At 38.2% G+C, this 14480-nt stretch overlaps 1 protein-coding gene across 1 annotated transcript in view; it reads left to right on the top strand.

Moving 5' to 3' along the window:
- Nucleotides 1-231: 231 nt before the first annotated feature.
- Nucleotides 232-14480, top strand: part of nrap (nebulin-related anchoring protein) — a 108336-nt gene continuing 94087 nt past the window's right edge. The window contains exons 1-3 of the mRNA XM_010897563.3: nt 232-453; nt 804-898; nt 1246-1333. Coding sequence (XP_010895865.2) covers nt 388-453; nt 804-898; nt 1246-1333 — 249 coding nt within the window. The 5' untranslated portion in view covers nt 232-387. The remainder of the gene's footprint in view (nt 454-803; nt 899-1245; nt 1334-14480) is intronic.

Raw genomic sequence — 14480 nt, 5'->3', positions numbered from 1 at the left:
TGACTTATGCTTTTCATTTCAAACATGTTTAATGTATGTTGGTCCTGAAAAGGTAATATACACATACAAACACACGCTTTTTTTCCGACTCTCCACTCCACTCCGCTCTACATCTAACAGACACCTTGAAACAGCCAGTCAAACAAAAGGGGGGAGGTGCTAGTGTCAAATCATGTAAGAGATATACTCAGCTTGTCTATCAAGCTAAGTTTATCATTGCTAGAGAAACACTTCTACTAGGAACTGCCTAGGAGATACTGCCTCGTTTCAGAGCTGCCAGGGATTTTCTTTCGCTCTCTTTGCGGTACAACCTTCACTTCACTGTATATTAAGCTACCATTTTGTTCTTATTTCTGAGTCTTTTGGTTAACGGGAAAGGTTACAAAGATGCAGTCCTGTGCCCGATGTGGGTTTGTGGTGTATCCTGCCGAGAAGATCAATTGCATTGATCAGGTAAGAAAGAGTTACCTGCATAGATTACCTCTAGTCTGGTGTTTCATGAGCACATTTTTTAGGAAAAGAATGAAAGTAGCATTTGACTGCTATGGCAAATACCCTTCCATAGTTCTCAATGTAAAAGTGTTTGAATTTTAGATTAGGATTGCACAATAATGTATGTTAAAATGTATAATCTGAAAAGTTCTCTCATGGTCTCAGGTAAGGCTCATCCATTTAGGTCAGTTCCAAAACATTCCTGTGTCTCTTTACAATAAATTAGCTTGGAGTTCTTATTTTCTAGTTGGGATTCAGGACTTTGTGTACAACACACTGTATTGATGAAGTGCATTTTTCTTATTTGTCAGAATTGGCACAAAGCGTGTTTTCACTGTGATGTTTGTAAGATGGTCCTGACGGCCAAGAACTTTGTCAGCCACAAGAAGCGGCCATACTGCTCTGTGTGAGTTGAGAATTGCTTTTTTTCTTTCTTACCTGCCCTGACAATGTTTGGGATAGTTTCCTTTAAAGTTTGTCAAGTATTTATAGACCTTAAAAGTGGTATGTGAGTCCAGAATCTTTTACCATGTACTGAGATGTATCACTGTGACTCCATCAGTTTAATAATAGGCACTGAAAGAAAATATGATGGTAGATGATAGTGCTTTAAAGTACTATGACACTTGTCTTTTAGTATTTTAAGCATGCTGCTGACTGAAAATATCAACAGCGACAATATGGACTATACCAAAAATAAATCTGATTAAATTCTTAAAATGTGTTGATGACCTTTCACCTTTAATCCCCCAGACACAATCCAAGGAACAATATGTTCACTAGTGTCTATGAAACCCCCATCAATACCAACGCCAAGAAGCAAGCAATGGCCAGAAATGAGGTAAGCAAGCAATGATGTCCCAAGAAACAGCAAAAGTCCCTGTTAGTGGATATAATCCATTGCATTAGGAATCAACAACTTGTTTACGTCTGTTTCTTGGACGTTGATATGCATGTTTATTTCTGTGTATCATTATTCAAGAATAACAGTCTGAAATAGCTTCCCCTCTGTCACTCAAGTCAAAGTGGATTTGGGATACAAAGGAACACCTTCTATAGAAGCTTAACAGTGTTTGTTATCATATTTGTCATGGGCTTCAACAACAAATTCCCAGTTAGGGAAACTGAATGACCAATGTTTCTATTGCTATTTTGGTCAATAAAGCCTTCAGTTCCTTAAAAGAGCTAGCTATAGAGCTGTGGAATTTTCAAAGTTTTCAGGCAATGTTCACATGGAGCCAAACTAATGATATAATGATGGGAGTAAATATACCTTAATATATTTATTGAATGGGCAAATGAGAAGGATATTTCCTCCTCTATGAAAGAGAATGAGTTGCAAATCAGATTTCTGGATAACTTTAAGCCCAGGATGACAGCACAGATTTGGAATGGTGAGCACGGCTGTCTATTTCTGTGACCATGAAAGACATTTGACACCCCTCGCTGTCCACGTTTACGCTTCAGGAAGTTAAAATTATACCTCAGGAAAACAACTTATCCTCTCATCCTTTCCTCCACCCTCTGCACCACACCTGTCTCTGTCTGTCTGTATGTCAGGTCTGAATATTTGTCTGGCACACAGTTTTCCTTAAGCACTCTTTTCCATGTTGCCATGGTTAACATACCTGATAGCAAGACACACAGCCTTATATTGAACCAAATGTAAGGCTCTGGCAAGAACCTTTAATAAATAGGATTCATAGCTGTAAGCAGAAACCTTGTATATGATGTCTCATAAGTGAACAATGGTTAGGTAACATGATATAGTCATCCTCATCCACACTCTGTATGCATTTTAACACTAAGTTATTAATGGTCTTTGTAGACCACTTCTAGCATGTGACACCCAGACAGATGGACAGACAGATTCTATGAATATTTTTAAACAAATCTCTACCGGGCATCTGGAGAATTCTAAAACTATCGGCCTAGGGTGATCCAGTGGTCTAGGCCCCTGACTCATGGCACATGTACTGCTATAGAATGGGTCTAAATCTAGTCCACTGCTCTTTCAACAATTTACTGTCTAATATACCATTCAGATTGAAATTGCAGGTTTGTTTTGGTAATGTTTATATGAGAATTCAGTAATGTTTATATGGTCACTGTTTATACTGTACATATTAATGTTTATGCCACATAAACATTTTGCCATGTGACTACACAGACATTGTGATAGACAAAATATTTGAGTGTTGCATCTACTATAATCTATTTGGGGACATAACCCAGCGATTGCGGCTTTTGCACCAATGCAGTATCCACTCAGATCAGGGGAGGATTTTGAAACCAACCTTTTTACAGACACGTTCAAGGCTGTTCAACATCCAGAAATTCTGGGGCAGGCTAAAAAAAAGATTTTCAGAATAATTGGGACGATTTCAAATTGATCCTTAAAATTGGTTTTAGAAATCTATACATTTTGTCTTTGGAGGTGTTAATTGAGTGGGAGATTAGAGATAAAGAACAAGCCAACACAACATGACGGACAGTGCTGCTACAAAGAGAGGAGTTGTGGTATAAATGTAACTGCTTCACTTTGGCTGTTTCGCACACATTAAACTTTGTCTGTTTCGCAGGCTGCATTCAAACTCTGTTATCGCATGCTTACTTGGTCGGGTGAGGTGCAATGCAGCATTTCGCACCAAGGTTGGGGAGTAACAGATTACAAAAAACAGTAACTGTAATCTGTTACATTACAAGTAAAAAAGATTATAATATTAATCGGATTAATTATATTTTTGAAAAAATGTATGATTACTTCTTGGATTACTTTTAAATAAAAAAAGAATAAGTGCACTAAATAGCTATGACTCGTTGCATGTTTTATTTTTTATTATATTGCTTTAAAAACATTGTTATTCACACCCAAAAGTTGTGCACCTCAGTTGTGTGAGATCAGCATGTGCAGAAATGTGGCCACGCATAACCAGATAAATGTTAATGCAATCCCACAATAGAATAAAAATTTTCCACTTTTGCCAGTATTATTGCATTCATAAAAATATGAATGCAATACTGTGATTTGAATTTACATGTACTGGTACACATCTACTTTGTGGTTAACACAATTCAAATGTTAATTCAAATGTGAAAGGTGAGAAACAGTGACCACCTTTGCAACTAAATTTCCACGTTCTAACGCCATTTCCCTAATGCGATTGCTTTTTCATGTTCTACCTCCCTGTCAGTCATTCTCTGAAGGACGGGACACTGTTTAACGTGCCAACCAAAAATAGTTATGCTACAATCATAATTAAAAGGGTACAATGGCAACTGCAGGGCTAGTGCAAGTAATGATATATTTTGCAGATCATATTGAAAGCAATTTGACTTTCTGGCCAGTTGGTCATGGCAGAATAGAAGTGATCATTGAAAATGTAGCTGCATTCTCTGTGATCACTAACAATGCTATTGACCCATATAATTCACATGCAAGGACAGATTGACACCCTTTGATTTGTGTGTGATTAGGATATGATAAAGCTTAAAATACCTCTGAAAGATATCTCAGAAAAAAGTTAAAATAATTATAACACTAAAGCCTTGTTCATCTATTTGGAGCTTCAAGCAATTCAGTGATATGTATTGATATGGTTGATAATAACATTAAGATATTATTCATAACCTTAACCAGGGACGTCACTAGAAAATCATGGATGGGTGGGCTAAGCCTTGTTTTGGGAGGTCTAGGCATATTCCCCAATACTGTTTTCATCATTTATATTTAGAGTAACAACGGGTGGTAAATCAAGGTTGGCTAAAGGTATATGTACCTATCTAATACTTTGTGTTAGCCACATCTAATATGACTTAAATTCTGTCCAAATAAAGAAATTAAAGTCCACTCTGTCCTCATCTATCCGAAACCAACAAAAGGCACAAAAATGGCTGTACTATGTAGCCAAAATACTTTTGTCAACTATAGTTTATATTAAATGAACATCTGCATGCAGTACATCATCTGTTTCTAAGCAAGAAATCATTCTGAATAAGTTCAAAGCAGATTCAGTCATTAGCCCATTCATCTGGGAATTAAGGAAAAACATGTATCATAATTAAAAATAAAAAAGAATGTATAACCGCATCTCCCTTCCTCTGAACAGAATATGTTGCAATATGTTAACTTCAAACCCAAAGAAACTGAATGAATCTGTGAAACATGCAGTTTTTCAACTGTGTTTAGTTGAAACTGAAGAACTGAACATAACTTATCTCAAATCCATTATTAGCATATCCAACAGCAATTTTGAAAAACATCTTGTACCGAGTAATCACTTGATCAAGTCATCAATGTTTATGATGATTATTAGTGACATACACATGTTAGCTAGCCTGTCATTAATGGGAAATTTGTATTTTCAGTAGTTGGTTACTGACATAGCTAAAAAAATGCAACCCCTTATTATCGGCCACCATCTCCAATTATTGGCCACCTTACTCTTTTGATGAATTAAATTATAATTGCTTTTTATTTGTACTACAAATCACAGATGTTAGTCCACTCTGAAGTGTCTACAAGTGGTATCTAGCCTTCTTGCCTTCACGTAACGGAAAATAGTAAATAGGAAATATCATGGTAAATAGGAAATGTGGTCCACAAATGTCATTCAGAATCTTCAAACAAACACATTTAAAATTCACAAACAAATACTTCACGACCTGTAAGTATGAAATACAATCCGCAATCAAAATATGCAAACTATTTTCATCAGATGAAGAGGTATTTGTGAGTGACATTTGAGTTTCTGGAACATATCGTATTTGTGATTAGCAAATGGATTGGTTCCTGTTTGTTTACAGAATTCTGATGCAAACATTCCGCATTGACACAGACAAGAAAATAACTTGAATAAACATTCTGAACACAAACAGCATGTAAAGAGGTTATAGAAAATATATACAATAGTATAGAACAGATGTGTCATATGAAACTTATCACAGTTTCAACAGGTGGTACGGAAAAAAGTAGGCCAAATAAGAGCCCTTAACTGTGGCTTATGTTGTATATAGCCTACTATACTGTAAACCATGCCTACTGTAAATGTCATTAGGTTGTATTTTAAAGAATGTTACCACGCGAGTACTCTACAATCAGTATGGGATATAAATACATCAAAATCAGCTAGGACATGTGGTGGTCCAAATGAAGCTGGGAAGTTTATTTAAGATGGATATGCCTGCAATTTGTTGCATTTGCTTGAAGACCAAACACACTGTAGATGCTAGAGTGTCAACAAGATGCTGAGGCGTCAGGACATCATTCCATGTTGTCTGAACTTCGGTTGAAGTAGTTGTGCAACGTAGAGCTGAACCAGGAGCAATTGTCGTTATCATCTAGGCAAATAAATAATTAATTAAATGACTGCGAGAGCTACAAGTGAAACTATCACAAAATAGGATGGCTGGCTGGATAGCTAACAAACTACTTTGACGAGGATAAATAAATCAGTCTGAGAGAGTGACACGTGTCACTCTAGTAATGAAGCATATACCCGGTTAACTAGCTAGTAGTGTAGCGATACAACGCTAGATTGAAATAAAAATTCCCAACAAATCAATAACGGTAGTACAATTCGAAAATAATTATTAACAAAGAAATGTAAAGCAAGCAAGTTTATTTATATAGCACAATTCATACATCGAAGCAATTCAATGTGCTTTACAAAGAAAAAATATATGTAAAAATACAATAACATAAAAACAAATACTCAAATAAAAACATCAAAACAACATCATAATAAGAAAAAAATAGAATAAGAAAATATAAAAAGTGGTAAACACGGGATAAAAACATAGGAAGCTATAAGGCTAAACAGTGTGGTTAAGTTTAAGTGCTCAGTCATAGGAACGTGAAAATAAGTGTTTTTAACCTGGATTTTAAAATGTATACGTTTAGGGCACGTCTAAGATCTTCTGGTAGTTTATTCCAGTTGTGTACAGCATAACTGCTAAACGCATCTTCTCCATGTTTAGTTTGGACTCTGGGCTCTACTAGCTGACCTGTGTTCATGGATCTAAGAGCCCTGCTCGGTTTTTATTCTTCAAATGTATCAGAAATGTATTCAGATTTATAAACTAAAAGCACCACTTTAAAATCTATTCTGTAACTGACTGAAAGCCAATGCAAAGATTTAAAAACCGGAGTGATGTGCTCTGTTCTCTGGTTAACATTCTAGCAGCAGCATTCTGAATGAGCTGAAGCTGTTTTACAGTCTTTTTGGGGGCTCCAGTTAAGTGGCCATTACAGTAGTCAACCCTACTAGAGATAAAAGTGTGGATGAGCTTCTCTTGGTCTTTTTGGGACACCAAGCCTTAGATTCTGGCTATATTTTTTAGATGATAGAATGCTGTTTTGGTGACCACTTTGATATGACAGTTAAATGTGAGGTCTGAGTCTATCAGAACACCAATATTACGCATTTGATCCATGGATTTAAGGGCCCGAGAATCCAGCTCTTTACTAATACTTGTTCTTTTATTTTTGTTGCCAAACACAATAATCTCAATTTTGGTATCATCCAGGTATTTATGTGCTCTGTACAGTGACACAGACAGTCTATTGAGCTGTTGTTATACGGTTCGAGAGCCGTATATATCATCCGCATAGTTGTGGTAGTTAATGTTGTTGTTCTGTAGAATTTGGCCCAGAGGGAGCATATAGAGATTGAACAGAAGCGATCTGAGAACTGATCCCTGTGGAACATGCCATAGCCACCCTATCAGATTCATGATTACCAATGGTGACAAAGTAACTCCGGCCATCTAGATAAGATCTGAAGCAGTCAAGGACTGTCCTACCCTGACTGAAATTTGTCTAAGAGACCGTTTGAGGTCACAAAATTGCTGAGTTGATTGAAGACAACCTTCTCAATGATCTTGGCTATAAAAGGGAGATTTGATACAGGTCTATAGTTGTTCATTATAGATGCATCCAGTGTTCTCTTTTTTTAATAAGGGCTTAATGGCAGCTGTTTTAGAGATGTTGGGAAAATGCTTGATTGCAGAGATCTATTAACTATTTGCTGTAGGTCCATTGTTATAGAGTTAAAAAATCTTCTAGGGATTTTTAATCAATTGTATTATATTGCGACATGATAACCAAGTTATGTCTTGGTGTCCTTGTTAGACTGTGTAGTTCTGATGGTTTGTCTAAAACTCATACTTTTTTCACTGAAGAAACACGCAAATTCATTCCATTTCACAGTGGACATGAGTTCTGATGCTATCTGCTTTATTGGGTTTGTAAGCTTGTCCACCATGACAAATAGAATGTGGGGGTTGTTGATATTCTTGTTATTCATTCCCGATAAATGTTGCTGTCTGGCCCTGCGTAACTCATTGTTGAAGCTACCAAGGCTTTGTTTATAGATGTCATAGTGAATTTGAAGTTTAGTTTTCCTCCACTTACGTTCTGCTTTCCAACATTCTCTTTTCAGGATGCTTACCATCACGGTGGTTCTCCATGGTGTTTTCTGTTTGCTCATAGCTTTCTTTACCTTTAACGGTGCAACACGATCCATGACATTCAATATTTTGGCATTACAATTATCCAGGAGTACATCAACTGACTCAACACTTATTGTTGGAGAGATAGCTATGGCTTCCATAAACTGAGCATTGGTACTCTCAGTAATGTACCTTTTCTTAACAGAAACAGAGTTTACTGGAACATTCGGGGTGATAAGTGATTAAAAAAAGTTACAGAAATGATCAGTCTAAAGCGGTCTTTACAATTCCAAAAAATATTGAAATTGTCAATAAACCTTATCAGTTGGTTGAGGCATGCCAATGTCAGTCACATATTCAGCCCAAGGAGTCTGCTAAAATATTAAATTCCTTTCCCCAAGGTTGGAATGGGGCCTGAGATGTTGTTGAAAGTTGTTTATTTTCTCCAGTAGCAGATCTCAGAGCCAGTTTTCCTTTATAGAATGTCTAAAGACCCAGTGTGGATAATAATCTGCATGTTGCTTGGATGTGTAGAGAGAATAACTGGGAACATTTCTGTTAGCTCTCTGACCAATATGTCAGCCATGGTAAGGTTTTCAGTCTTTGCCATTCTGATATGCTTGGTTATGTCACCCCCAATCAAGGTAGTATCTGGTTTATCAAATGTGGAGTTAGCTTTTGCTACTGGTAGCATGAGGCGGTATCATAACACTAACAATATAATGAATGTGTCCTTTACAGCCTTGTCAATTTATGAATTTTAAATAACCTAACTGTAACTCTTGGTAAATGGTAAGTTAAACCAGTGTGAGATAAGATGTCGCCTGCTGCTTTGGCTGTGAACACAAGCTACTGTAGGTTAGATGCAAATACAAAGTACATTTTGAAGTAGTCTACATTTAAATTAATTTTGCTGTAACATTCTCCCATCAGTTTTGTCAACAAGCCGTATAGTACCCTAAGAAATGTTCACCTGGATAGTGTGCTTTGTGGGCATTCTTGGAGTGGCTGATTCACGGCTTTAGAGCTGCCTCTCATGTCTGGAATGTTTGCTTCCGCAAACACTTTGCTATCCACAAATACGATACGTTCCACAAACTCTAATATCACTCACAAATACCTGTTCACCTGATTGCGGATCGTACTTCATATTTACAGATCGTGAAGTATTTGTTTGTGAATTGTAAACGTGTTTGTTTGAAGATTCTGGATTACATTTGTGCACCGCGTTTGCTATTTACAGATCATGATGTATTTGTTTGTAGAATTTGTGCAATTTTAGATTTCTATGTAGTATAAAACATCTCAAAACTTGAGTCAAAATTGTTACCAACAAATAGGAACCAATCCACAAATATAATTTGATAATTTGCTGTTAAAAGTTGTGAGGGATAATCGCAAATAATTTTTCATATATTCAAATCCTTGCTTTGAGGTACAAGTAGAAAGGAGATCATATATGGGTAGTGAAATATACTTGTGGATTGTATTTTGTATTTGCAGATTATGAGACATTTGTTTGTGGATGTTACATTAATTTGTAAATTATATTTTCTGTTTACACATTGTAATATACATTTGTAAATTGTGATCTGCACATTTGCAATAATTTAGAAGCAATATTCTATCTCCATACTTATTAGCCCGTAATAGGCTTACTATTAGGAATAGTCATAAGAATTGAGCAATTGCTAGTGAGACTGAAGATGAACTTTTCCCTGCCAAACTTATTTCATGGCACAAAAACATTAGTTTGTCTTTTATTCATGAATGACATTGATACAATAACTATCAATAAAGGTGACGATCAGACCAGAGAATCATGGAATCCACCAGAAATAGTTGCAATATGAGGCTTATAAGGTAGCTACTGATTGTTGTAGCCAGCAAAATGTTTCCCTATCCTGACCCAAAATCTGTGCCCGGATGCGTACTTTGAAATAATCGCACTATAACAGTAAAGTTTTATTGTGACATGCAATTAAAATTAATACACATCGGCGTCCTCATTGGATTCGAACTCAGGTCTCCCACGTGAGAGGAACTACCACGCCACGGCACTACATGTTCCGCCAGTCGCTAGACACCATTCAGCATTGTGTTAAACTGACTATATCTTGGGTTAGCTGTAGACATCTCTAATTGAGCAGTGCATGATTTCCATTTGAGTCACCAGGCAAAGATAAATAGAACTACACACAATGTACTCACGTTTGTTATGTTACATGACTATTTACACACATTCTGATGTTTTTACAAAAAAGCCCTCTGCTCAATTTTGCATGGACAGATGAAAACTGAAAACTACACTCACCTAAAGGATTATTAGGAACACCTGTTCAATTTCTCATTAATGCAATTATCTAATCAACCAATCACATGGCAGTTGCTTCAATGCATTTAAGGTATGGTCCTGGTCAAGACAATCTCCAGAACTCCAAACTGAATGTCAGAATGGGAAAGAAAGGTGATTTAAGCAATTTTGAGCGTGGCATGGTTGTTGGTGCCAGACGGGCCGGTATGAGTATTTCACAATCTGCTCAGTTACTGGGATTTTCACGCACAACCATTTCTAGGGTTTACAAAGAATGGTGTGAAAAGGGAAAAACATCCAGTATGCGGCAGTCCTGTGGGCGAGAATGCCTTGTTGATGCTAGAGGTCAGAGGAGAATGGGCCGACTGATTCAAGCTGATAGAAGAGCAACTTTGACTGAAATAACCACTCGTTACAACTGAGGTATGCAGCAAAGCATTTGTGAAGCCACAACACGCACAACCTTGAGGCGGATGGGCTACAACAGCAGAAGACCCCACTGGGTACCACTAATCTCCAATACAAATAGGAAAAAGGGGCTACAATTTGCACAAGCTCACCAAAATTGGACAGTTGAAGACTGGAAGAATGTTGCCTGGTCTGATGAGTCTCGATTTCTGTTGAGACATTCAGATGGTAGAGTCAGAATTTGGAGTCAACAGAATGAGAACATGGATCCATCATGCCTTGTTACCACTGTGCAGGCTGGTGGTGGTGGTGTAATGGTGTGGGGGATGTTTTCTTGGCACACGTTAGGCCCCTTAGTGCCAATTGGGCATCGTTTAAATGCCACGGCCTACCTGAGCATTGTTTCTGACCATGTCCATCCCTTTATGACAACCATGTACCCATCCTCTGATGGCTACTTCCAGCAGGATAATGCACCATGTCACAAAGCTTGAATCATTTCAAATTGGTTTCTTGAACGTGACAATGAGTTCACTGTACTGAAATGGCCCCCACAGTCACCAGATCTCAACCCAATAGAGCATCTTTGGGATGTGGTGGAACGGGAGCTTCGTGCCTTGGATGTGCATCCCACAAATCTCCATCAACTGCAAGATGCTATCCTATCAATATGGGCCAACATTTCTAAAGAATGCTTTCAGCACCTTGTTGAATCAATGCCACGTAGAATTAAGGCAGTTCTGAAGGCGAAAGGGGGTCAAACACAGTATTAGTATGGTGTTTCTTAATAATCTTTTAGGTGTGTGTATGTTTTATTCATCTATCACTAATAAAAAGTAATTAATCCAAAAAACAAAGAGCGTTGTTAGCAGATCTCGCTGTGAACCTCGACGGCTGCATGGTCGTATCCCAAAAAACTGTAAAAAACCTTGGCGTTACCCTTGACCCTGACCTCTCCTTTGAAGAACATATAAAATATGTCTCAAGAGTTGCTTATTTTCATCTTCGAAACATCGCAGAAATTAGAAACTTTCTATCAAAAACTGATGCAGAAAAATTAATCCATGCTTTCGTTACTTCTAGATTAGATTACTGCAATGCTCTTCTCTCTGGTTATCCAGACAAATTAATAAATAAACTTCAATTAGTGCTGCACACGGCTGCTAGAATCCTAACTAGAACAAAAAAATTTGAACACATTACTCCTGTCCTGGCATCCTTACATTGGCTGCCTGTTAGGGTTAGGGCTGATTTTAAGGTTTAACTCCTAACCTATAAATCAATACATGGACTTGCTCCTACTTACCTGGCTGAAATGATCCAGCCGTACATACCTACACGTAACCTTAGATCGCAAGACGCAGGCCTTTTAATTGTACCTAGAATTTCTAAACAAACAGTTGGCGGCAGGGCCTTTTCTCATAGAGCTCCACTCCTGTGGAATGATCTGCCAATTAAGGTTAGAAATGCAAACTCAGTGCAAACTTTCAAGTGTCTACTAAAAACTCATCTCTACAGCACGGTTTATAATTAGGTGTAGCCTGGCCCGGGGGCGTGAAGGTGACCAGTAGGCTTGATACTGTCCACCATTGCTGTCTTGCCAGGTGGGCTCTCATCGCCACTAGGATGCCCTCCCTCCAATGCCTTTCGGGGGAAGAGTCACTGGCTTGTTGTTGACTCTCTGTTGCGCACTTGTGCAATTGGGCTGTACGCCGCTAGCAATACTCGGCCCTCTTTCAGGGGGGTTGCGGTTGGTGGGTGTCCCTTTGGTTGATGCCTGACAATGTGGTTGGATTGATTTCCTGCCTGTTGGGCCCTGTCCGGGGCCTCCCCCGGGTAGGGCCACAGTGTCACCGGACCCCCCCCGTCTCAGTTCCAAGGTGTTACGCTGCTATATTATTGTGCTGGGGGATATGAGGGATGTACTACTAACTTTTCTCAGTTTCCTCCAGTTTTACATTTTAGAAGGAGATGAGGTCCTGGTCCACACCTGCGGATTACCTGGTTTGGGGGGCCCGTTGCTGTCCCTGTCCTTGTCCACCTGGTCATACTTCTGACCTAGTCTAAAATCAAATAGACTCTGGATTTAGCCCAGAGAAATTTATTTATTATTCCAATTGGACTCTTAATATCTCACCCGGCACAGCCAGAAGAGGACTGGTCACCCCTCTGAGCCTGGGTCCTCTCTAGGTTTCTTCCTAAAATTTGACCTTAGGGAGTTTTTCCTAGCCACTGAAATTCAACACTACTGTTGTTTGCTCCTTGGGGTTTAAGGCCGGGTGTCTCTGTAAAGCACTTTGTGACAACTGCTGTTGTAAAAAGGGCTTTATAAATAAATTTGATTGATTGATTGGTCACAACCATAGGCACTATGTTTGGAGAGGGGTCAACAAGGTCTATAGTGAACAGAATACCATCCCCACTGTGAAGCAGGGTGGTGGCTCACTGATGTTTTGGGGTGTGTGAGCTCTAAAGGCACAGGAATCTTGTGAAAATTGATGCCAAGATTAATGCAGCATGTTAACAACTTGCGTTCTTCTGCATGAAAGGACGATCTTGGACTTTCCAGTTAGAAAATTGACCCTAAGCACAAGGCCAACTTGACCCTCCAGTGGTTACAGAAGAAAAAGGTGAAGGTTCTGGTGTGGCCATCACAGTCTCCTGACCTTAATATCATCGAGCCACTCTGGGGAGATCTCAAACGTGTGGTTCAAGACAACCCTATGACTTTGCATGACCTGGAGGCATTTTGCCAAGACAAATGGGAAGCTATACCACCTGCAAGAATTTGGGGCCTCAGAGACAAGTATTACAAAAGACTGCATGCTGTCATTAATGCTAAAGGGGGCAATACCCAGTATTAAGAACTAAGGGTATGCAGACTTTTGAACAGGGGCCAGTTCATTTTTTTCTTTGTTGCCATGCTATTTTGTTATGACCTACAGTTGAATATGAATCCCATAAAAAATAAAATACATGTTTTGCCTGCTTGCTCATGTTTATTTTATTTTTGGTACATATATAACCAATTCTCCAAGGGTATGCAAACTTTTGAGCACAACTGTACCTATAGCGCCAATAATCCTGAAATAAATTACAAAATTTTGTAAAATTGCATGCAACTAACAGAAGAGTGTGTTTTGTGTGTTTTCTCAGAGTTAGGACTAAGATTCAGAGGTCAGGATTGGTCAGGTTTTTGAGCAACTACTTAAAAGAAGCAACAGTAAGGGTAAGTGTTATGGAATGGAAGTCTGACACTTAATAAATAAAACGTAAGCACACAGTGTAATACTAATACTTGTAATACTTTTTTAATTACCCAGCCAATAATGTAATAGCCAGCCAATAATGCAATAACTTATTACATTATGGGCAAAATGTTATTACGTTGTTGGTTTAGAAATGTTATTACATTATTGGTAAGTTATTACATTATTTACTTTTATTACATTTAAGAATGGAAAATGTATTACGTTATTGGCTGTTCTTACATTAACAGTAATTATCATATTATTGGCTGACACAATCCCTAAACTGACTCAGTAGCTGGAGAGGCAGGAATCGCCTCATTCAGTATTGCCTGTTGCCAGTGCTATGAGAAATACTGCTGAATCTACCAAGATCTAGGAATTTGTTTCGGATCCAGGGTGTTTGGTGCACATTGTGTTTTTCCATCAATGTGTGAACTTATCACTGTAAATATACTAATTAAAGCTATCACAGTTCTTAAAGTTTTTTTTCTACAGTCCCATGTAGCTTCAGCACCACCTGACAAAACAAGAAGATGGAGATTCTAAAATCTGTTTTCCGCATC

The sequence above is a fragment of the Esox lucius genome, chromosome 5 (assembly GCF_011004845.1).
Source record: "Esox lucius isolate fEsoLuc1 chromosome 5, fEsoLuc1.pri, whole genome shotgun sequence".
NCBI lineage: Eukaryota > Metazoa > Chordata > Actinopteri > Esociformes > Esocidae > Esox > Esox lucius.
The sequence above is the reverse complement of the archived record's forward strand: the minus strand, read 5'-3'. Positions and strand labels throughout refer to the sequence as shown.